This window comes from Medicago sativa, chromosome 7 (assembly GCF_051527215.1).
Source record: "Medicago sativa cultivar Bolivia chromosome 7, Bolivia_mono, whole genome shotgun sequence".
In the NCBI taxonomy this organism is placed as follows: domain Eukaryota; kingdom Viridiplantae; phylum Streptophyta; class Magnoliopsida; order Fabales; family Fabaceae; genus Medicago; species Medicago sativa.
In genome coordinates this window covers 29,265,773-29,291,789 of record NC_140755.1, presented here as the reverse complement: position 1 = coordinate 29,291,789, position 26,017 = coordinate 29,265,773, and the positions used below count along the sequence as shown (strand labels likewise).

General features: G+C 32.9%; 1 protein-coding gene across 1 annotated transcript; it reads left to right on the top strand.

The window, feature by feature from the left end:
* The first annotated feature begins 7,585 nt into the window (after positions 1-7,585).
* LOC146905435 (putative F-box/LRR-repeat protein At1g56400) lies at positions 7,586-9,765 on the top strand. The gene is made up of 3 exons (XM_085728128.1): positions 7,586-8,541; positions 8,885-8,968; positions 9,442-9,765. Exons 1-3 carry the CDS (start codon positions 7,612-7,614, stop codon positions 9,751-9,753), a joined length of 1,326 nt encoding a protein of 441 aa, XP_085584254.1. The 5' UTR covers positions 7,586-7,611; the 3' UTR covers positions 9,754-9,765.
* The last annotated feature ends 16,252 nt before the right edge of the window (positions 9,766-26,017 follow it).

Here is a 26,017-nt window from a genome sequence, read left to right as displayed (position 1 = left end):
CAAATTAATATACTCCTATGCAAGAGAATTCATTAAGTTCAGCCGTCAAAATCATTCCACCATGTGATCCTGTAAAATTCTTTGGATGGGCATTCGATAAGTGCATCTAATTTGATGCATATCCACTTTGACAATGCTAAAAGTTGAATTGTTAGAAGAATGTACCAACCTTCATAATAAAATCCATAACATTTCCAATGTCTATCAATTTAATATATTTGACTTCAAGATGAATCAAAATAGACATTAGATATTGCTTTAAGGTGCTCTTTTAATTTCTCAAATTTATTTCCAATTACAAAAAAAAACATCTACCCAAGTTTTCAAAATAAGAACACGCCTAAACCATTTTATAAATATTGAGTAAATTTCAATAAGATGTATTCAAATTTCTAGTAAGCTAAATTGAATACTCACTTAATAGGCTAGATCACAAATCATATTCGCTTGAGGCAGATTAGTTAAGGAGACTTACCTGAATCTTTAGCATACAAATAATATGTAAACCCCCACATTTGTACATACCGGTAACATCAGCAAATTATGTGGTGTATCCGACAAAGCCTGAGCACCGGTAACTGCGGAAGAAGTGAAATCATCATACTTGTTATCATTGTCATAATCGTCTCCAGCAACTATTCCTTAGATTGTTGACTGCGGATGGCTGAAGGATCACAACCTGCAAAACAAGAAAATGAAAGCTAAAACCTGAGGCGTGACTATGTCACTGAACTAAGGAATTATCCGCAGAATTGCGCAACTCCCCCAGAGTACAACGGGTTCATCTCGGCGGTAGGACACGAGAAATACAAAAACAGTAACTCAGGTACTTAGTATTATTTTTGTATAAAATGGAGGAATGAAAAATGAAGAAGAAAGTAACTTCTCAAGTTTATATAAAAAATAAATGAGTTGATTTATGAAAGAATGTTTTCTCATGACACTCTGGATGCAAAAACGTAACTCTCTTTATAGGCTCCATAACTTATTTTCTTCACAATATAATTAGTTAAATAAATAATAATACTAACACTAGCAATTGAGAAGTTTTAGGAAACTAACCCATGATCAGCAAAGAATAAGGAAACTTGAATTACTCGTATAGATACCAAGTCAAACTTAGTTAGCACATTTAAAACACATTTAACATAGTTAAGTTTAATAAACATCGCTATCAAATTGGTAGAGTAATTCAAAGGAGGTTCCACAAATTATGGTTAAATGACAACGTGACATATCATACCTATTATACATATGTCATTAAAACTAATATCCAAATTAAATCAATCAAAATAAAATAAATAACTTTTGAAATATTTAAAATATACAACAGGTACCTCTCTAAGTCCACTAAAGGTAGGTACCTCCAGTAGTGATGGACAAGCCTGATTGTCCAGTAACTTTGGGCAAGCCTTTTCTAGCTACTTCAAAAGTTCGGATCAACTTCGAATACAAGGAGATCGTGCTTAGGTCAAAGGGTAAATACTTAATACTTCAGATTTCGTAGGACAACATTAGGCAAGATACAGGTACTGAATGCCATGCATTGGATGACGTCAGTCCTTATGATTCCCATGAAGACATAGAGTAGCCGCGTGCAAATCAAGAACAGAATGGTGCATATGACACCAGAATAGCGGATGCTAGGAAGGATATTGGGGGCTCTTGGAAGACTCCTTATGAAGACTTTAAAGTCAGAGATCGTGACTTGCTGAGGAATCTCAAAGAATTCTATTAGTACTTCGGGAATTTAAAAGTAAGGAAAGGCTGAGATGAACCATTCACAAATTAAAAGATCCTAGAGAAAACGGAAATTGTGATCTAATTGAAGTCATGTGGTATGCATATGTTGATCTAATTGAAATCAAGTTGGTAGAATATCACGAAGAGGAAGAGGAACCTGCTCCAAAGAGGTTCAAAAGCGGCAGGTAGACATATCTATTAGGCTCAGGACCAGTGGCGGATCCAGGACCCTGGATTAGGGGGTGCAAAAATTTTAACGTAAATAAAATATAATTAAAAACTAATTTTTTTTTTCTTACACTACATATAAGACTATGAGAGAGATAACAACTTTTTTTTATCTACCATGATATTTTTGACATTATGAATTTTAATATTTAATACCTCAAATTTAAAATTTATAAGAGAAAATCATTACTAATAATATGTCCTTAGTGATTATATGGGTAGCATGTATTGAAGGAAGAAAAAGACAAATTAGTTCATGCTATATATTATATTTGTGATTGAAATACAAAATGATCAGTTTAGTCCAATAGTAAAGCCAATTTTTATCAACTTACCCAATAGGGGTTGGATTCCTGGTAAATCCATTTTGGTATTATGTATAAAAATGAAAAGTGGTATTATGTATCAATTAATAGAAGCCGTGCATGTACTTTGACTATAGTGTGTGCAATCAGCCTGACAGTACTAGAGAGAAGAATACAATCGGTGCAAATTAAAAAGTTGAGGGTGTGCAAAATGACTAAAATTAGGATTATTGGTGTAAATATAAAAATTTGAGGGTGTGCAGCAGCATACCCTGGTTATAGGGTAGCTCCGCCCCTGCTCAGGACGCTAAAACAAGCATTGAATAGGAGGCAACCTATTTTGTCAAGCTAATGACTCAAATGAAGTGATGAATAAGAGGATACCTATTGATCCTCGGGACTCAGATGTTAAACAAGCGCTGAATGGGAGACAACTCATTATCTTTATTATCTGCATTTTTATTTTTCTGCTAAGCTGAGATGATCTAACTAATCAATTTCTTTTCTTTTTTTGTTGCTAATCCTCAGTATTATCTAATAAAATTTTATTTCTTTTGCATTAAATATACAACCTTTTCTTTTATACTTAAATTTGTTTTTGGTATTCATTTCAAAGATTTTACGGCAGAGGCTAGTTTACCCTTGCATTAAAGAGCACAATACTTTATGGTGATTGCTAGTGAAGGTATTTATAGAATCACCATCTCTTTTTTGAATAGCATAACTGGTGAGATTCAGAGCCAAATATTTCCATATTCATTCTAGGTTGTTAGATACTTAAATATTTCCAATTATGAGTGTTCCATGTGAATGCCATTTTTGCTTGAATTTGTGGTCGTTCTTTACGGATGATCGGTTAGGTTATTATACACACGAGGCATTTCTCTTTGGTACCTTGAGCCTTTCAAGCCACCCTTTTATATTCTAATTATCCTTTGTGAAACCACTTTGAGCCTCCATATGAAAATTTCTTTCTTGTTACCTAGTGATAAATCATGCACATGTTTTGAAACTAAGTTTGGAGTTGCTCTTTGGAATTAACAACATCTTAAGTTTGGGATGGTGTAACAGTAGAACATATTTGTCAGAAAAGAACAAAAAGAATAAAATATATATGACCATGGATCTAAACAAAAGAAAAAATAGAAAGAAAAAAAAGAAAAAAATCAAGAGCCAAAAATTGGTATGTTAAAAAAAGTTTATTTCTGTCAAAAATAAAAAGACAAATAGTTCTACTGTTTTATCCATCTTGTTTGAATCAAGGAAGGAAGGATGACAGTTCATAAATGTTAGTAGGAATCCTTAGGTTAGTGAACTAACTCCAAGTTCTTTTGTTAGCCTACTTTCCCAAACCAAGTTATAACCCTCAAAGTCCTCCAAGTGTGTAAATAAGTTTAACTTGACTGCCTGTTTAGAATTGTTTCAATTTATATTAAGGTACATTCATGTGACAACTGGAGTGGAAAAATGTCGTGACCAGACCTACTGGCTTTAGGAGATACATACGTGTATCATAGAAAAGAGTATGGTTGAGTATATAAGTTACTTTCGCCGAGCCAGACCCGCTTGAATGTGGTAAGCTAGTTGCTGCTCTGCTATAAATGTGATGAATGATGTCCTAAGAACAACTCTCGGAAAGGTATGTTTTTCCTAACAAAAATGCAAAGAATAAATATGTTTTTTTTTCGTTACTTGAGGACAAGCAACAGTTTAAGTTTGGGGTTGTGATGACATGTCATCTTATGTTATTCTTAGCATGTTTGTCAATCATTTTCAGTAGGTTTTATCAGCAAAAAGGAAAAATATTAAAATGATTGCCTATGATTTCAGAACTTTTGTAATGTTTTCTATATTTGAGTCTGTAATTCTAGTTTTCCCGAAACAGAGCAATTTTAGGGGGTTTTGAAGTAACACTAAGAAATCATGCAAATCGGTAAATCAAGAACAACCAAAGATTTGTGAAGAATTTGGGAAGACTAGGAATGAAGATTCAAGAGGCCTCAGGAGACCTTACAGTGGTAGGAATTTTGTTCCCAAGTTCCGAGGCAGGATATATATTTGAAGACAAAAACGTAAAACGACAAAAAATTGGAGAAACTGGGCCCAAGAGGTTGTGCCTTGCGCCTAGAGCACACGCCATGCGCCTAGAGCATGGCAAAAACTTGTCATGCGCTTAGAGCTTGGCTATTTCCATACACCCATGCGCCTAGAGCATGGTGCATGCTCCCCGAGCATCCAAATTGAGCGGGGCACAAGCGTCTTTTCCTGCTATTTTGCTGGTAAAGCCCGCCTTTTTAGCCCAAACTCATTTAGAAACCCTCACTATAAATACCAGTCTTTCCTCATTTAGAATTTCTCGTTCAGAACTGTGGCAGTTCAAGAGGAAGACAATTCTATAGCTTCGGAGGAGTTTCCATCTTCTCCTTGATTTTTTAGGGTATGTTTTTATCTTTAGAAATTTGTTTTTAGTTACCATGTGTAACTATAATTCATTTTAGATTAGAGTTCTAAGATGAACCTCTATTTATTTTTGTTGGATATTTATTTAATTTAATGTCATTTTTATTTAATTTATCTTTGGTTCGCTATTAAGTTTTATTAGGAATTTAGTTTATTTCTGTAGTAGCGCAACCTTCGATTAGATACTTAAGTTGTGACAAGGCCTAATATTGATATTACTATGCTGATGCTTATATCTTGATATTTATATCTTGATATTAATATCTATATGTCTAGGAAGTAATTAGTTATAACTAGCAAAAGATACCGAAAGCGAGTTGACCCTAGCGGTAAGTACTTAGGAGGTGACATTTCTAATATTGAGTAAAATCTGTTGAACCTAGGAGGTAACTCGTTAATAATTAAGGAAACAAGTGTCTTCTTAAAGGAAATAAGTTGTAGCCTAGTAGAACTATTCTCGTAAACCCTTGGTAAGGTAGACGCTGATAGGGATGCCCGTTTGTAGAATTACTAAGACGCTGATATGGAAATGTTAACTTGTGCCCATAAGGCACAACTTTAGAAGCCAAATATAAAAATAATGTATTGGAATGCGTGCATTAAATTTAATCTTTAATGTTTTAATGAGTTGAATGCACAAAATTTAAAGCAATATTTTTTTTTTTGGAATTCTTAACATGTGCCCTAAGGACACAAGTTACGATTACGATTGGATAAATTAAGATAACCCCACATTAATTTTAACAATTGAATTATTTGGGATTGTATGTTTTGAGAATCAACCAACCAAGAATTTCAACACAAAACGACCAAAGCTATTTCTTTTGAATTATTAGAAACCAACATAAAATATTATGATCAATATAATAGAAAGAAAAAATAAAATGGTTATGAGAAGGTAAATGGGTTGTTTTCCGAACCCCAAACTCAAGTAATTTGTGAAAAATGATTGTAGAAATTTTGGGTTGAAGAAGATGAAAAGGGAAATGAATTTATGAGAATTGATATAATAAAGTGAGGTGTATATGTGACTTTTTAATCTCAACCATTTATCTTTGATCTAATGGTTGATGATCATTCTCACCATTCTCATATAAGATAGTCATTCTCATAATATACATCCTCTATATATATATATATATATATATATATATATATATATATATATATATATATATATATATATACACTCCCTCCGTCCCTATATCTAACCATCCATTTGACTTTATATTTGTCCCTAAATCTAAACCCCCTTTCAAATTACTAGATGCATTTATTATTTTTTTCCTAAACATACCCTTAATTAATACTACTAACTTATCTTGAAATTTAAAAAGTCAAATTTAATACATATACAAACAAAGGACAATATGGTAATATTAACACACAAAACAGACATAATAATTACACTGACAGCTTTTCTTAAGAAATGTGAAAAAAGCAAAGGGAGGTTACGTTAAGGGACGGAGGGAGTATGTGTGTGTGTATATATATATATATATATATATATATATATATATATATATATATATATATATATACCCTCAAATGAGAGGACATCTTATAATGAGAGATGAGAGGGTTAAATAAAGACCCTTGGATTGAATTACATGGTCGGGATTAAATGAGAGATTAAGTGAGTCACGTGACTCTCTCTCTCTCTCTCTCTCTCTCTCTCTCTCTCTCTTTGCTCAAAAACACGTTCCTCTCACTCTGAACTTCTCTCTTCCTTCAATGGACTTTCTTATTTTTAAATTATTAATTACATTCATTTTAAATTATTTGAATTGAATGTAATTAATATTTGGAAGGGAGAAGTTCAGAGTTTTTTTTTTAAATTATTAAATTATTTGGACATCTTATAATATTTGGATTGAATTATCAAATGAGAGGACATCTTATATAAGATGTTTTTTTAGGGAAAATTATAAACAAGTTAACAATGAATGTAATTAATTCCTTCAAAAAAGTGAATGTGATTAATATTCGTCAAAAAAGATGAATGTAATTAATAATTTAAAAATAATATGATTAAAAATATGTTTTCCTTTTAAAAAAATATACAAGATGTTTTTTTAGGGAAAATTTTAAACATGTTAACAATGAATGTAATTAATTCCTTCAAACAAAGTAAATGTGATTAATAATCGTCAAAAAAGATCAATGCAATTAATAATTTTAAAACAATATCCATAAAAATATGTTTACCTTTAAAAAAAAAATATATACATGATGTTTTTTAGGGAAAATTATAAACAAGTTTACAATAAATGTAATGAATTCCTTCAAAAAAAGTGAACGTGATTAATGTTCGTCAAAAAAGATGAATGTAATTAATAATTTAAAAATAACATCCTTAAAAAATATGTTTTCCTTTAAAAAAATATTTACAAGATGTTTTTTTAGGCAAAATTATAAACAAGTTTACAATGAATGTAATTAATTCATTCAAAAAAAGTGAATGTGATTATGTTCGTCAAAAAAGATTAATGTAACTAATAATTTAAAAATAATATCTTTATTTTCATCAAACACCAGTAAAATTTCAGGCATTTCTTAATTTCCAGTCAATGGACTTTAAGATTTTATTGAACTTTACTAGTATTAGAGAATAGTTTATCTGGAGCTCACAATAGCTACTCTACACCCTAGTGTACCTAGCATTAGTCTTTTAATGAGCTGTAACCAACTTGTAACTAACTCACTGACATGTGTAAGTAAGTCACCTAATCACTGGCTATAACCGGTTAGCACACAAATTCTATATAAATACCATGGATGTATCTGTAACAAAATCAATAATCAGAATAAAAAATTCAATTTGAGAGATAAAAGAATCTCAATAGATTAGTTTACAAATCTTAGCAAGAGAACCATGGGAGTAAACATTTATAGGTTTAGTTCGTTGCCTAATTCATTGTTATCAACCATTTTCTCCCCTTTGTCTTTTAAAGAAGTGGCAAGAACTTCTATTCTCTCCAAAAATTGGGTGAACATTAGCACAGTGGCACCAAACATAGAGTTCAATGAACTCTTCTTTGTTAAATTTGATCAATCTCCTGAAATTGTTGATGCTCAAAGAATAGCATTTTTGGATTTCATGGAAAAATGGATAAAAGATCGCGCTGAAAATGTCGTTAACAAATTGTCTTTAACAATTTCAGTGCCTGAAATGTTTAAGCAGGTCATAGATCAATTTGTTGCGTCAGCTGTGAGAAATGGAGTTAAGTATTTGGAACTTGATTTCACTCATCCAACTCGGATCAAAGATAGTTTTTCTCAAGATGAGTTGGTGGCTTTGTTTGATTTGCCTAGTTATGTTTATGACTATGGTGAATTTGAATCTTTGAAATTGTATGCATGCGATTTTGTTACTAGTGGAATGGTTAATTTTCATTCCCTCAAAGAAATATCTTTGGGTTGTATGAAAGTGAAGCTATGTGCTATTAAGGCACTATTGGCCGATTGTGAAAAGTTGGAGAGTTTGAGTTTGTTTAAGTGCTGGAATTCAGATGCTGGTTTTATTTTGAAGGAAGAATATTCTGGGTTGAAAAAATTGGTTATCAATAGATGTCAATTTAATACTCTCAATGTTAATGCCCCAAATCTGAAGGTTTTTATTTATCAAGGGTTGATGACACTTTTTGTTGTTGATATTCAATCAACTGCATTGGATGAAGTTAATCTTGACTTTTCCCTTGAGCATGGATGTCAGGTCAAGCGCTTTGCTGATTCTTATCTTTACTATCTTTTGTTAAATGTCTTTTTTGTTAGAAAAATGACCGTTTGCAGTTACTTGCTTCAGGTACTTTTCTTTACCTTTTTTTCTTCTTCTTAATTTTAGTGTTGTTTTTATCATCATCATCATCATTATTATTACTACTACTACTATTATTATTAATGTCCCTTTAATAATATTTTTCTCTTTTCACCTTTTTAATAAATATTTATTATTACAGTTGCAGAAATATTTCTTTTGAAAATGATTTGGTCAAAAAACTTAAGAAATTGATAATTTATTTTTATATTTCTTAACGTTTTTTGTGTGATATGCTAAGGTTATTTACACTCAAGCACGAAGAAAAAAGTTGTATCGGAAAATGAGTGTGAAGCATTTGATAATGAAAACTGCTTTGCACAAGTTTGAGTTTATGGGAATCTCATTCATGCTAAAGAGTTGCCCCGACTTAGAACGTCTCACAATTGAAATTGTTGATGAAATACATCTTTTGGTAAGTGTTACATAAAATTCATTTGTTTTAATTAATTGTCTATATGTATTATATGCATTTTATTTGTATTTTTTTTTTTACAAAACTTAATTTGTATATATATTTGCAGACTATATAATTTCACAATATGAATTAAAACTATGTTTTAATTTGATTTAATTGATGTGTAAAAGTAAGATAATTTTATATCATTTGTAGATATAAAAAACTAATTTCATATATTAGGTTTATAATCTAGAGATTATTTGTTTCATACGGTTACACTGCCTATGACAAATCACCCTTTATATGATTTTTAAGTTAGATATGTTTTTCCAGTAAAAAAAAGAATATATGTTCAAGATCAAATATTTATTTTCATAGTGATTCAACAATTGTGATTGATTAACGATGTAATTAAATCCCTTAATTTATTTGCCTATTGAAAAAAAATTAAAACACTGAACATTTTTTTTTCTATTATTATATTGCAGGATTATGATCCAATATACAATGTTATTCCAGAGAGATATTGGGAAGGCCCTGCAAATGATTACAAATGTGTGAAGTTTAATCTAAAGGAGATAGAGATTAATGGCTTTAAGGGAACTGAAAATGAGTTCACTGTAATTAAGTACTTTCTTATGCGTGGGAAGGCCTTGAGAAAGGTGAGTATCAATTTACTTAAAGATGATGTGGTGGGTGAGGATGCAGATGCACTGTATGTTGCTGCTCGTTGTGAAGTAGAAGAACTTTTGTCGAGTCTTCCAAAAGCTTCAACTAATTTGAAGATTTCAATCTATTAGTAAACTTTTGAGAATGTTAAGTTTTTTTATAAGATAATTTTATTTTATTTTGCAATTTAATGTTGGGATTAATTGTTAAGACTTTTGGTGTTATATGGAGTTTCCTTGTAAGACTTTTATTTCGAATTGCTTTCAGAGTTTTATCGGTAATTACAAAGTTTTATGGTTACTAAAGTTTTACTTATTCATTCTTATTTATGTAATTTTTCATAAACAAAAATTATATTAAAGTACCAATATTACAGTGGTTCGAGTGCAACTAGTTTCAAGTTTTGTAAGCAAAGTCTCATGTTTAAGTCTTGTAGATGGAGAAAATTTGAATAGAGGGTATACTCTGCGAAAAATAGCCAACCAGGTTATTATTGGGTTCTTGGTTGAATATGTGTTATTTGTTGTTCGGATGTATTGCAATTAAGTTACACCAAGAGAAATATGTCTCCCTGTTTTTTTTTTTTTTATCAGGTAGCCTAGTGGTTAGAATTCACCTTATAAGGTGAATAAGTGGGGTGTCCGGGGTTCGAACCCCGGCCCCTGCATATAATAATGCATTGTCCTACCAACTGAGCTATGCTCACGGGACATGTCTCCCTTTTATTAGTAGTACGAATACGTGCGAAGATTTAATTTCTTCGCTTGCAATTTTCTCTTGACTCAATTTACGAATAAAACATAAATTCATATTAATTATTGACATTTTTATACCATGGACAAATAAGTCATTGATTCATGATAATGGGTTGATCGATTTATCTCCAAATTAATCCATGATGTTTTTTTTTTCCTTAAAAAAAAGCATCATAGATTAATTTGAATTTATTTTTTCTCGAAGACAAAATTCGACCGAGAGAAAGTAACAGTCTAAATTTTTCATTTACTCTTAAAATCTAGAATATTTTTTTTGTGAACATGTTTTCTGAATACAATTATTCAATCACTCAATTCTATATCTATATTTTATATTAAATTTCAATAAAGCTTTGGTATCTTTCTCAATCATTTATTGAGAATTTTTTAAAGGTTCGATTTTCCCATAAATTACATGTTACTACTAGAGGTTTTTTTTTCTTAAGAGGGCCTTTTTTATAACCTTTTTTGAGAGGAAAATTTAATACAAAGTAAGTTCCATTAAAACAGCAATGAAAATAAACTAAAATATTTTAATATCAATAAAATAGTACTATCCTAAAACAATACATATTGAGAATGTCACCTTACAATCAACATACCTTATAATTGTTAGATTAGATGCATTTAGGGCATCTAGGGCAATATATATTAAAGATTTTATTGAGATAGGGTCTAGACTGATGTCTGCTAGGGTTTTGCCCTCCTAGGGCTTCCTGGCCGATCAGCTGCAATCTGCTCCTTTGCAATTGTTTTCTCTCTTGTTCGTGGCTCCTCCCCACCTTAGCTCTGTGAAAGTGACCTCATATGTTTGATATACGATTGAATTCGAAAATTGGGTGAAATTGCAGTTGTGTATTCACTATTTGGTTGTGTTATGAAGGCCGACTCACAATATTCACCTCCTTCCGACTTCTCGTGGACACATACACGGTAGCTTTCCAGGGTTTTGGCAGGTTGTCATTAGATACAGCTAGCCGCGACAATGGTGTTCTCTTGCCCATGGACTTGTGTGGCAGAAACTCAAACAGTCACTCCAAAGGCACCGCAACAACAACGCTCTTTTGCAGAGGTGCTTTCACTTGCGGCCACTGTTAAGAGTGCTCCTCTTCCTCAACCAACAATTTGAGGGAATAATTTATCAATAAAAATTACAAAGGATGTGTATGCCATGGGGTTAGAGAAATGCAAGCATCACATGCACAACCGACTATTCTTGTACAAGGCTGACAAGCCGTACACAACTAAAGAAATAACCACAAAATTAACGAAGCACTGGAAAACTAAGGGTCCGTGGCATATGATCTCCCTTGATCGTGGATTTTATGAGTTCACATTCTCCTTAGATGATGATGTGCATGCTTCTCTTGAAATGGAGACGGCTAACTTGAAGACGGGACTGTTGCGTCCTTCCAAATGGTCCATAGATTTTAATAAATATTACGACAACTGGACTTGCCACAGGAGTACTGGTTAGAAAGAACACTATTGGAAATTGTAGGAGAAATTGGCACATTTAAATGATCAAAGAATCATATAGAACATTAAACCATAAAGAACAGTAAATTGGCAATTGAATAAGGCAATCCTAACTTCTATGCATACAACGATATATGCATCAGGCATGGTTGTTTTGTTTAATTTTTTATTATGTGTGTCTGAAATTGCAGATAATTCTCATTTGCATGTACTTGGCCTGTGGAATTTGATATGAAAGTTAAAAGGGTGTCCCAAAGTTAAGAATTTTTTATGGCTCGTGTGTCGTTATTGTTTTCCATCACTTGCTCGCCTTAGCAGTAAACGTGTTTCTTGCCCACTTGATTTTGTACTTTGTAATAGGAATTATGAAGAAAATATTCATGTCCTTATGGAATGTCCTAAATTTGTTCAAGCAATGCGTGATGTGAATTTATGAGACAAAATTAATAGGGTTCTGCGTCAAGATTGTAATATAAATGCACTTCTTTTCACTCTTTTGCATTAATTTTCTTCAAATCAATGTGAGCTTAAGGTCACGGTCATGTGGAGTCTTTGGAAAGAACATAACCTGAAACTTTGGCAACAAGAGAATGATTCTAGCTCGCAAGTAGTTCAGCATGCAATCCACTTACTGGATGATTTTAGAATGGCTCAAACAATTAGGTCTCGTAACTCTGAAAGGTCAAACAAGGTCTAGCAGCGTCCCATGATGCAAGATGAGGAAGCAAGGAAGAAATCGGCAAATGGTAGGTACAAATGTAACATTGATGCATCCTTTTCCACCTTTCTTAATAGGGTTCGTTTGAGAATGTGCCTTAGAGATGATTCAGTAAACAATTTAATCATAAGATCGAGTTATTATATGAAATTAGAACACACTTACTTGGAAACCATAATCACCGAACTTGCCAAGATTTGAGACAAAGTCTTCCTTTGCCTTTCATATGCTCCAAACTTAGGGTTTTCGATGGGGCAAACCGCTAATGAGCAGAATAGTCAGAGTGATGGCAAAGGGGACCTAGCCTCTCTATTTATAACCGTGCAACCCTAGGCACCACCCATCCTAGACCTAGCATTTGGGCCTACACTATGTTTCTACACAAATCAGATTAAGTGTCCAAAATCCCATTATCTATTGATCACTTTTATTAGGGCCTACGCATCATCAAATGGATCACAACATCAGTCTGTTTTTATTAAAACCAAAACCAACAATTGATTGCAGTCGACAAAATATTAAAAGAAATTCTAACATTCTCCCACTTGGGCAAAATCAATTGTGTATTCAAAAATAAAAATAAAATAAAAAAATAAAATTATTTTTGAAAACGACTCTCAGACTGATAACAAACTTTCTAACGTGGCCGCTACATGATCCCATGATGCAACACTTAATTAATACTCCAAACTGAATGATATCGAATCATGGCGGTAGTTATATCCTTAATTGATACAACACCTTCCATGATTACAAATATCACCAATTCCGTCGACTAGTCATCTGTATAAAGTACTGTAGCAAGAAATGATATGTCAACGTGATCATCCACCATACTATCATTTTCATTGTCGGTCCTCAATTTCTCTCAATGCCTTAAAGCCAGAGAAATTATGTGATTTCTCTCAAATGCCTTAAAGCCAAAGAAATTATTGATTTCTCTCAAATGCCTTAAAGACAGAGAAATTATGTGGTTCACGGAAAACCATATTGCCTCAGCTCCAAAATAGTGTCAATCACCGACATAGTGATCCCAACGACACTGAGCTTTAATTTTCACACATAATACATCAGCTCCAGAATAATGTTAACAGCCGGCATAAAGATCCTGTCAACATTGAGCTCAAATTTTTCACATGTAATGCCTCAACTCCAAAATAGTCGATCACCAGCATAGTGATCCCTTCAACACTGAGCTTTAAGTTTTCACATTTGATATTTGATATATACAAGCATTCATCTCATCATCAATAATGAAATTGAATGAAAATTCATATCAATATATCAAAGATAATAAGTGAAAGAAAAATCCATCATCAGAAAATTGATAATATAAAATTCAAACTCCTACTAACCAAAGACATCAAAAGAATTCAAAGTATTCATGTTATTCAAAGTGACTCTTGAAACAATGAGTCTAATTCATTTGGTTAAAAGAACAAGTAACGACAAGGTTAGGGAGCCAATGAATGTAATAAATAATTTATCAATATAAATTATAGGAGTTGGGAGCCACTAATTTCAATATTGACAATTTCTAAGGGTTGAGAACTGCTAGTTGTACCCAGTATGTTGGTTTTAATAAATTTCCTTCTAATGCAATTCACATAAGTATCTAGATCATCAAACTTTAAGAAAGGTAGAATATTTATTTTGATTAATTTCTCATCCCTTTTCCAATAAATATGATCCAAGTGCTTACGCCATAAAGTAAAGGATATCTTCCTCAACATTAGACCTTATAGCAACAAAAGGTTTGACAACGAAAGACAAAGCAAGGTTATGTGAAGTCAAAGACCACTTATATAAACCATCAACAAAAGATCCAGGGAGTCATGAACCATCTACTAGAGACAATTTATATAGATGAACAAAGGATGAAGCAAGGTTATGTGAGTTCAATCTCAAACTTAGTTTTCTACCTCCAAGAGTAAAACTAAAACAAAGTTCATCCAACAAAGAAACTCAAACAAGATTCATTATTTTAGTCATGCTTCCATTATTTTTCAAAGAAAATTATCGTATGCTTGGGAAATACTCCTCTTCGGTTGATATATGCATGGCACTGCCGTTATGTTTTATATGATCCGCATTTCATCGTTGTTGGGTATTGCATATTTGACACCTAAATTATAGTGTTCTAACCTCACGATGAATTTACTACTTTTCAATGCTTGTGTATTGTATAAGGATTGAAAGGATTTAATTTTTTATTTTTATTTTTATTGACATCATGTGTCGCACTACAATCATCTCTGCAAACTCATCTTAAATTTAGGTTTTTCAGAATTAAACAAATCATGACATATTGATTTTCTTTAAATTTTGGGCAACTTTGATGCATCTTTCATGCTTTGATTTTTGCTGTTTTTATTTGGACAGAATTTATGTTTATACTTTTGGTAAATTTCCTTAATCTATATGAAGCATGGTTTGAGCTTAATAATTGTTTGTTAAATTTTTATTTTTATGTGTGTCATACATGTATTGATATGTATGAAATTGGTCGATTGATCCAATTTTTTATGTGGCTCATTCTTCTGTTAAGTTTATGGATAGTTTCTTTTCTATATGACCATCGTTTCATTACTATTATTTGAGTGGATTTAAGATTTGGTTTATTCATATATTGAATTTGATTTGCTTTAAGAATATGTTTATCATGATTGAATTACAAATCCAGAGATAATTTTGAGTAGTCATGTTCAAATTAAAATCATGTATTTTTGTACTACTCCTTTTGATGTTGTGTTTGTCACTGCTAAGGTTTGCAATTTTTGAAACAAATTTCACATATTGTGATTCATTGCGTATGTGCATCTAATGTGTATAAACATTGGCATGATTCATATATGAATATTCCATCAAGCATAATTTCATTTTATCTCAAATTTAGAAGGAAACACCATGATTAATATTTTATGGATCACATTTTTCATATTCAAAATGATTTGATTTGGTCTTGGTGGATTGATTTGTTTTGAAAATTAAGTAATTTGATTGGGAATAATTTTCGAATATTGATTTCAAATTTTTATCTATGGGAATAAATTTTATATTGTGAGATGTATATATATTTGGTGTTGATTAGAAATGAGAAACATATGTTCTCAAAAATGTGAGTCTAAAATATTATATGTGAAAGGAGAAGTGAATTATTCTATTAACGTGTTGTAATCGTGAAATTACTATAGACTCAGTTTTGTCAATAGCACCAAATACCAATGTATATGAAATTATAATTTTTGAATAAATTCTATGTTGTCTTGTTCTTATTTGTATGCTCACTGGTGAAATATCATAAAAGATAATTCTTGTTTGTTGTTCAATTATGAACCAATTGAGGCGATGATATGTCAAATTGTGTGGAACTTTTGCTAAGTCGTCAAAGCTTAATTATTCTACATACAAGGATAATTGATTACAATTTTGAGGTTAGCCACATTTTAATTAATTTAAATTCTTTTTATTGAATTTGATTACACTTGTTCCCTTATTATATAAGGGATGAACATATCCTATCGGTGTAATATTAATTGACATGACCATTGTGTGATGAAAAATATAGTTGAATATTAGATTAAATATTTTAAAAGTCTTGGATTGATAATCCAACTATCATTCTCTATTAAGTGGGAGAATCCTACATGTCAATTATCTAGAAATGAAAAACAAATATTATTTGTTGATGAATAATCTTTTGTTTGTTATGGAGACTTACATTGAGGATATTATAGTTGTAACACCCACGTCGTGGCTTTCGATATCCCGCTAGGTGGATACGAAAGGTTCCCGAGCTAAGGGGAACGGTTTAAGCCGCAAGGGACCCCCACGACAATAGTAGGAACCGAAACACATCGGAATGAGAGGGATCCGGAGGCCGTGTAGGTATGGGACTACATGGTTGAAGGAAGGCTTATAAGAATTGTTAGGTACTACCCATATCAACAAGATGCATCTTCTTTTCGGGAGCTCAATCCATAGGAACTCCATAGTTAAGCGTGCTTGGCTTGGAGTAGTACTAGGATGGGTGACCTACCGGGAAGTTTCCCGGTAAGCATGTGAGTGAGGACAAAGCATGCTGAAAAGACTCGTGTTGGTTTGTGGGGTTAGTTGGCAATCCTGTAAGCAGTCTGGGATGTTACAATAGTCTTTTCTCAAATATTGTTTTGTTACTAGTTTGTCTTTTTATCCTCAATAGTAGTGAAATTCAAGTCTCATATATTTCCGTTGCATAGGTAATTGATTTAAATCATTAATTGTTAATGAGATTATGAGTTTAGCGGTAATAGTACTCTTCCAAAAGATAGCATATAATTTTATGATGATTTTATTTTATGTGCTTTTAGCGTACTATTCTACCGCAATATATCTAACAAAATTATGATGAATGCAAATTGAAACGATATTGACCAGTTTAGATGCATTTAAATGATGCATATTTTTTCTGTGTCGTATTTTGACAAGAGTTATTGATTCCTATGCAAAAAGAATTTCATGCGTTGATATAGGCCATTGCCATCAAATGGATCACAACATCAGTCCGTTTTTATTAAAACCAAAACCAAAAATTGATTGCAGCCCACGAAATATTAAAAGAAATTCTAACAGATTCTGGTGATTTTGTTCTTGCAAAAACAGACCGGTTTGCTTCCCTGTGTGACATAGATGCGGCGAGGTTGTCGTGTTACGTACAGCTTTGGAATGGGTGTTAGATCTCCAGTTCGACAATGTGGATTTTGCTCTTGATTCTAAAAGGGTTGTTGATTATGTATATTCAGATATAGATGATAGTGGCGAGTTTAGTTGTATCATATATGCTTGTAGACAGTTGTTAGTTAATAGTTTGCAGAACTCTCATGTCGAGTTTAATAGGAGGCAAACGAATGGGGTCGCTCACGAGTTAGCTCAGACATTGATTGTCATGTGAATGGGGTTATAAAAGAGAGGAAAGGGGGAGTGAATCAGGCATTGAGAATCATTGTTAAGAATTTGTTAGGAGAGTTCTCTCTGGTCTAGGAGCTTAGCTCTGGTAGGAGTTCTCTGCTGGTTTATCATTTCTTTTTCTGTTTTATCACCATTGTAGAGCCCTTAAGCTCATCCACTTACATTCAATAATACAATTTCTTTATATTGAATTTCGGGGTTCTATCAATAATACAATTTTGCTCTTACCTGAAATCAGTGTTATTATATTCGCTTTCTGGAAACTTGCATCTTTCAATCTTTCCTTGTTCTATCGGGAATCAAACAAAGGAAGCAGTTTGAACAACTACCATATGTTACTTCTAAAGAATGTTTGAAAAATTTTAAACTATTAATTTACATGGACTGTGAAATGCCTGTATTTGCTAGTTTTAAAGTTCTAACGTACGATGTAAAGGAGTCATAAATTGTAGATAAAGACCTTTTTTAAAGACCAAGAACTTTTGATTCACTAAACGTCATGCATACGATGCTAAACTATCAAAGAATTTTACTTGATAAAACGTTATCTTCAGTGAAAGAGTAGCTATAAAAAATGTTTAGCATAAATATTGCACTGAAGTATATCAGCCTGTGGGAAAAGCATTTTGTCAGCATAGTTACACTACATGTCTACATCCCTATTATTGGAATGATTTTAACCAATACCTCTCTAGAGTATATTCTTACAGTAAGAGAAGTATCAAGTATTAATGATGAAAGGTATTGTTGTTTTTGGATTCCCAAACTGTTGTATTTTGGTTTTCCAAATTCTATTTTCTACCGAAGTTGTTACTAGGTTGAGTCACGACCAGGTCGCTCTCTTTAAGACGTTTCGTGGCACTGCCCAAAATTGTGCAAAGCAGACTATCAACCACGCCGCCTCCAGGATAAAACAAGCCCAGCTACAACTGTTCGATTAACTACTGTACTGTAGAAAACCGTTCGAGAATTACACCTCCAATATGGTACCAAGACCATTCTTTTAATACTGAAACCACTTTAATATGGTATTGTTACCACTCTGTTATGGTGCTGAGACCACTCAAATATGGTGTTATCACCATTCTAGCTTTAATTTCTCCAAAACATCAATATGGCACTACGACCACTCAAATATGGTGATACCACCATTTCTCCTCAAATAGAAAAAATATTGTTATAATATTTATATACAGTTAAGATCATTCTTGATTCTGACGGGACATTGTTATTCCAAATAGGGACTATGATCTTAAAAGTACTCTTTATTCCGAAGGGACGTATATTACCGAAGGGACTATGTTTTTAAGACCATTCTTAATTCCGAAGGGACATTAAACCGAAAAGGGACTATGGTCTTAAGAACAATCTTAATTCCGAAGGGACAAAAAAATGAGATGAGGAGAAGAATAGCTCGTTAACACAAGCTGGAGGGAGAAGAGAGAAAGAGTTCCCGACAACTCAATGAAACTCTTTGGTGTGTGGAATGCACTATGTGAGTTCTCTATTTATAGGGAAAATTCACAACTAATAAGTGAGAAACTTTGGGAACAAGTAATATATTACTTTGTGATTAAGTAATTCACATATTAGATCTAGTACAAAAATATCTTAATTGAGTACCAAAATATATTATATTATGTACCAAAATATATTTCAGATCAAGTACTAAAATATATTAGATTGCGTACCCAAATATTTTAGCAAAACTTGGGGACTAAGAAAACACTTTCTAATAATGATTAAATTAATTATTTAATTTATCATTTCCAAATAATAAAATATATATCAATATATATTTTTTCTCTAGTGCTTACTTCGTTCACATAATTATGTACCCCCATTAATTAGAGGTACACCCCCAGTATATAAACACTACTAATGTGTGTGTTCCATCTGATGTGGGACTTCCACTTTTTTCAATTCACACAACACTAGTTCTACCCAACATGGGAATTTGTGTTTAGTCGTTTTACTCAATTTCCACACATGTTCCAACAATCCCCCACTTGAATTTAAAAGATGGTTTCAGAAATAACGTCAAAGACGTCTCCATAAGATTTGCTAGTAAACAAAGGTGTCGCCTACAACTTGAACCTCTGCATAGCGAGTAAAATTCTGATTAACAAGAGTTGCTTACAGCATTGAACTCTATCTCAGACATAGAACCCACACACAAACCTTTTCATATGGTGTATTCTAAAAGCCTGTGCGTTAATGGCCTTGCACGTGTATCCCGGTTTAACGAACGCTCTAGGTATTCTACCCTGAATCCCATAGGAACCGGCCTTTAGTTCCACATTCGTATAGGTGAGTCTATCAAGAGTACTCCTGTAGCTATGTACTCCACTCAAGATAGAGTATAGATCTCATTAAGAGTTTCTATTATCTCATCCTTCTGTCGCTGCAGGAATCATCCTTTCTTACTTTTATCATAGCATGTTCTATCACTTGTGACTTGTTATTACCCATTGAACCTATTTCTTGGGATCTCCAGTCATGTAGGTCGGGTTACCATCACTTGTGACCTTTGGGCATTAGTCCCATCCTATTGGATGTGTTTAGGACTTTCTTTCTAGTAATTCCTTTCATCAAAGGATTGACTATTCTTTATCAGTACGTGCACGATATACTTTAACCGTTCCTTTTAGAGCTCTCTAATTATTCTGTGTTCGTGCCTTAATTATCGTCTCTCACCATTATGGTAACGATTCTCAATTTTGTAATAGCTGCAGACTATCACAATAAATTAACACTTTGGACAACGGTTTCACCCACTAAGGGTTCTCAGCTAGCAAGCATCTTATCAACTTGCTTCTTCACTAGTTTTCTCTAGTGTTCTCATCTCAGATTCATTCCATAGTGGACTGAGTCAATATCATTTGTTTTAACAAACAACTCCTACAATGATGCTCAATGTGCAGTCATTGGTCGCTTTAAGACTCATCTGAAGGATGTTCTATTTTGTATTTTGTACCATTCAAGTACAATAGCATACTCCTTATAATTTAATCTTAGAGTCATAGTCTTCTTAAGGCACCTCATGACTCTTTTAATAGCATGGCAATGCTTCTCATTTGTCTACTAGTAAACTTGCACAAGAGTTTCACGACATCAGCAATGTCGGATCTAATACATTCAATGGCATACCTAAGGGCTGCCAAGCATATTCTATTTGTCTAACACCATCTCAAGTGTTCTTGAAAAGTTTTACACTTGGATCAGAAGGTGTGCTTGCAAGTTTACAGTCAAATAATTACATTTCCTTAAGATATTCTCAACTTTGTGAGATTCATCAGAAAAATTCTCTTTTTTGATCTAGTAATCTTGAAACCAAGAATTACTTCAACTTTGTCATGGTCTTTCTTATCAATGTTGTTGATAAACAGTGATTTCACATATTTCATAACTTGAATCTTTAAATCAAATATGAGCAAGTCGTCTTCATAGAGACATATGATCGTGCAAATATTATTTCCATATTTGTTGTAAATATATTTGTCACTTTCATTCACTTTATACTCATTTGATAACATTAGAAATGTCATTCCTTTTTAGACCTCACAAAGAATTATCTAACTTACAGACCTTGTTTTCTTGTCCATGAATCACAAAACCTTCAGGTTGTCTAATATAGATTTCTTCTTCTATTCACCATAAAAAAGGCAACTTTCACATCCATTTCGAGTACTATCGAGTTATGAACAGCGGCTAAAGGGACTAGTACTCTTATGGATATGATTCTAGTGACTGGTGAATGAGTGTCGAAGAAGTCTATATTTTTTCTCTGTCTAAAACCTTTGATTACAAGGAGAGCCTTGTATTCATAAACCGTACCATCAGGTTTTAGTTCTTTTTCCCAAAATTCAAATACAACCGATTAGTTTGCAACTATGAGGCAAGTCAACAAAGTGTCATGTTTTGTTAGACTCTAGAGAATCCATTTCATCGTATATTGCTTTTTGCCAAAATTCAACATCCAATGAGGATATATCTTATTTAAGGCTTAATGGATCTTCTTCCAATGTATAAACCAAGTTCATACTCTTTAGCAATTCTAGCTTTCTTACCTCTTCGAGGTTCTATAACATCTCGTACGATGTTCTCATAACTATTTCTGATTACTGGAATGTGATCAGATATAGTGCCCCCACTAGTTCTTAATATACAAGGGCAATTTAGTTTACCCCCACTAGTGCCCCCACTATTCTTTAATTTACAGGAGTGCTTACTTCATAGAAATCAACATCTTTGAATTCTATGATCACTTTAACATTTAGGTCATAAAACCTATATGCTTCGTTATTTATAACATACCTAATGAATACACATTCATAGGCTCTACTAGTGAGTTTATCTCTCTTGGGCTCAAGATCCGAACTTATGTCAGACAATCCCAAGTTCAAAAAATAAGACAAGTTGGATTGTCTTTTCTTCAAAAATTTCTTAATTAGAATTTTTGTTCATAGACTGGGGTACTCTAGCCAACATAAATTTCAATTTTCGTTAAAGAAATTGAATATATCAAGCATATCAATTTTATTTTTCAAAATTTGCAGTCATCAATAAATATGATAAAATATCATTTTATCATTTCTAGGTTATGTGCCATCACGTTCACACATATCATAATTTATTAAGTTTAGAGATTTATATTCTCTAAGTTCTGATTTATATGAACTGTTGGTTCATATATCTTGACTGCAATAAATAAAATTGTCTAATCATATAACATTGGAATTAAGTCCAAGTTACTCAAGTTAACAATTAAACGTTTGTCCACATGATAAATTTTGACAAGTCAAATATTAAAATCACACAACTAATAAAATAGAAGGAGAATATAATTTTGAACATGTCATCAAAGCGCAGTCTTTTTCCACAAGAATGCATGAACACAAGTCTCTCTTTAAGTCTGAGTGAACTCAGTCTTATTCAATAGAAATCTGAAATTCAGATTCTTTCTTATTTTAGAGTAGCTAACTTATCAGATTTAGCACTCCCTACCGAACTAAAATCATGTTAGTTCCTTTAACCGATAAACCAAGGATACAAATTTAAGAATTTTTGCATTTTTCCAAATGGTTATTCCAGGACATCAACACATTACCATCCCAACTTTAATAGTAACCAATGAGTGGTTCGTTGCAGTTCTTGGCTTTTCATTGGCAGGAATGACGTAATTCCCTTAGAGTTCTTCAACAACGTAGAAGTCACATTCTTACTAAATATGAGAGGTAAATAAGCCATCAAATATGAAATGGTTCGGAAGTCCCTTCTATTGATATATAAGATCAATATTGTTCTCCGGTTGATTTTAGTGTTGTTGTTATAACAGCAAGCACTTCATTGTTTCAGTCGAAAAATGTATTTCTATAGCTTGATTTATCCTTCTTGTATTTAGGGACAACTTAACCTCAGTAAGTAACTTCTTCGGTAGACATAATGAAACGTCTTAAAATTGTTGTTTTTGGATTCCCAAACTGTTGTATTTTGGTTTTCCAAATTCTATTTTCTACCGAAGTTGTTACTAGGTTGAGTCACGACCAGGTCGCTCTCTTTAAGACGTTTCGTGGCACTGCCCAAAATTGTGCAAAGCAGACTATCAACCACGCCGTCTCCAGGATAAAACAAGCCCAGCTACAACTGTTCGATTAACTACTGCACTGTAGAAAACCGTTCGAGAATTACACCTCCAATATGGTAGCAAGACCATTCTTTTAATACTGAAACCACTTTAATATGGTATTGTTACCACTCTGTTATGGTGCTGAGACCACTCAAATATGGTGTTAATTATCACCATTCTAGCTTTTATTTCTCCAAAACATCAATATGGCACTACGACCACTCAAATATGGTGATACCACCATTTCTCCTCAAATAGAAAAAATATTGTTATAATATTTATATACAGTTAAGATCATTCTTGATTCTGACGGGACATTGTTATTCCAAATAGGGACTATGATCTTAAAAGTACTCTTTATTCCGAATGGACATATATTACCGAAGGGACTATGTTTTTAAGACCATTCTTAATTCCGAATGGACATTAAACCGAAAAGGGACTATGGTCTTAAGAACACTCTTAATTCCGAAGGGACAGAAAAATGAGATGAGGAGAAGAATAGCTCGTTAACACAAGCTGGAGGGAGAAGAGAGAAAGAGTTTCCGACAACTCAATGAAACTCTTTGGTGTGTGAAAATTCACAACTAATAAGTGAGAAACTTTGGGAACAAGTAATATGAGAAACTTTGGGAACAAGTAATATATTACTTTGTGATTAAGTAATTCACATATTAGATCTAGTACAAAAATGTCTTAATTGAGTACCAAAATATATTATATTATGTACCAAAATATATTTCAGATCAAGTACTAAAATATATTAGATTGCGTACCCAAATATTTTAGCAAAACTTGGGGACTAAGAAAGCACTTTCTAATAATGATTAAATTAATTATTTAATTTATCATTTCCAAATAATAAAATATATATCAAAATATATATTTTTTCTCTAGCGCTTACTTCGTTCACATAATTATGTACCCCCATTAATTAGAGGTACGCCCCCAGTATATAAACACTACTAATGTGTGTGTTCCATCCGATGTGGGACTTCCACTTTTTTCAATTTGTGTTTAGTCTTTTTACTCAATTTTCACACATGTTCCAACAGGTATAAATTTAGAAGCACAGTTTTATTCTTTTTTACCGTTCATTTTCTGATTTGAATATTAAGTGTTATTTCTGATTAAGAGTATAACCGCTTCGAACAAATATCATACAGGTTGTTCTTGCAGTATTTTCTTCTGCATTTCATGACAGACATCAGTTTCTAACTTAATGTTACCAGGACAATATGAACTTAAGTGTTGGAGTTTGGAGATGGCATTTTATCTGGTATAGAAACTTGTTTGATTGGGATGGGAGATGTCTTTGCTTGATAATGTTTTTGAGCTTTTGGCCAATTTTTGTTGGGTAGAGAGGGATGATAGGTGGTTTTGGAGCCCAGATAGCAGTGGAGAATTTTCGGTGAAGACAGCGTGTGTCTTGTTTGGTAGGTTGTTGGTACGGGAGAATAGTAGGGGGGAAGTGGAAGATAGAGTTTTTGATAGCTTGTGGAAAACTCCGGCTCCTTCCACAGTTATTGCCTTTTCTTGGAAATTCCTTTTGGGTCGAATTCCCAACTATATAATTTAGCGATGCGACATGTTATTCAACAAGACACATCGATAAATTGTGTTTTGTGTGTTGGGAGGAAGGAAACGTCTAAACATCTTTTCCTTTATTGTGATGTGGCCTTTAAGATGTGGTGGTGTTTTCTTGGCTTGGCATAGCAATTATTACCCCAAATAATTTGTTTTTGCAACTGGAAACGTTCATTGGTCAAGGTAGAAATTTGAAGATAAAGAGGTGTTATTGGTTAATTTGAAACTCTGGTACTTTGGTTCTTTGGAAGGCTAGGAATGCGAAGATCTTCAACAATTTGGCTAGAGATTGTAAGGATATTGTGGATGAAATCAAGATGTTGTCTTGGAAATGAAGTCTTAGCAATTTAAAGGGGAACCCTTGGTTATTCTGTGAACGGTCCGTTTAGCTGTCGTTTTTCCAGTTTTGGGGGCCGCTGGAAGTGGTTGCTACTGTCTGTCCGCTGAATTGTTGGTGCTGTTCTGCTGCTGTGTGGTTATTGTTTTGCTATTAGGCGTTCTTTTTTCTCCATCGGTCTGTTTGTTTTTTTGCTTGTGTGTTTGTAATAGGCAGTTTGTGTTTTCGCTGCTTTTTTGGCTAGTGGTAGGGGGTTTGTTTCTCTACGGTAGCCGTTTGGTTTTGAGCAATGTGTGTGTGCTCTAACTTTGTATGTTTCTCTTGTCCTGTAGCATATCTTGTGTGCGGGTTCAAGATTCGTTAATAAAATTTGACGATTAAAAAAAAAATCATATAAAAATCAAGCTTAGGTTGTATTCCCAGCAATGTCGTACCAGGGCCATCCTTGTTCAGTTTTTAATTTTTTATGTTCCTTTCTTTTATTAATTCTCTTAGTCTCACTAGGTATTCTAAATTCCCAAACTTTTCTCTGCTAGGAAGAAGGGTTTGAATCTTCTCCTTCATCTTGCAAAAATAATTAGTTGACATAAGTTTGTGTTAGGTTTTTTCCCTTACTCATTTCAGGAATGTTCATTTAGTCAATGGCGAATATTTTAACGTTTTCAGACCCACGGAATGGGGTTTTGGGTTTCGGAGGTCTCCATTACGCTTGTTGATTGAGGCGGTAACTTGTGCAAGTTTTATGACTTTTAATGTTTTAAGGTTTTATACTCACATTAAAAGTTCTTCACGTTGGTTTGATACTTCGATTTTGTTTTGTCTCCAATACTCACATTAAAGGTTCTCTGCGTTGGTTTGATACTTTGATTTCGTTTTCTCCCCATTACGCTACTTTTGTCTTTCATACTCAATAATCTATACCAATAGTGAGTGTTGGTAGTAG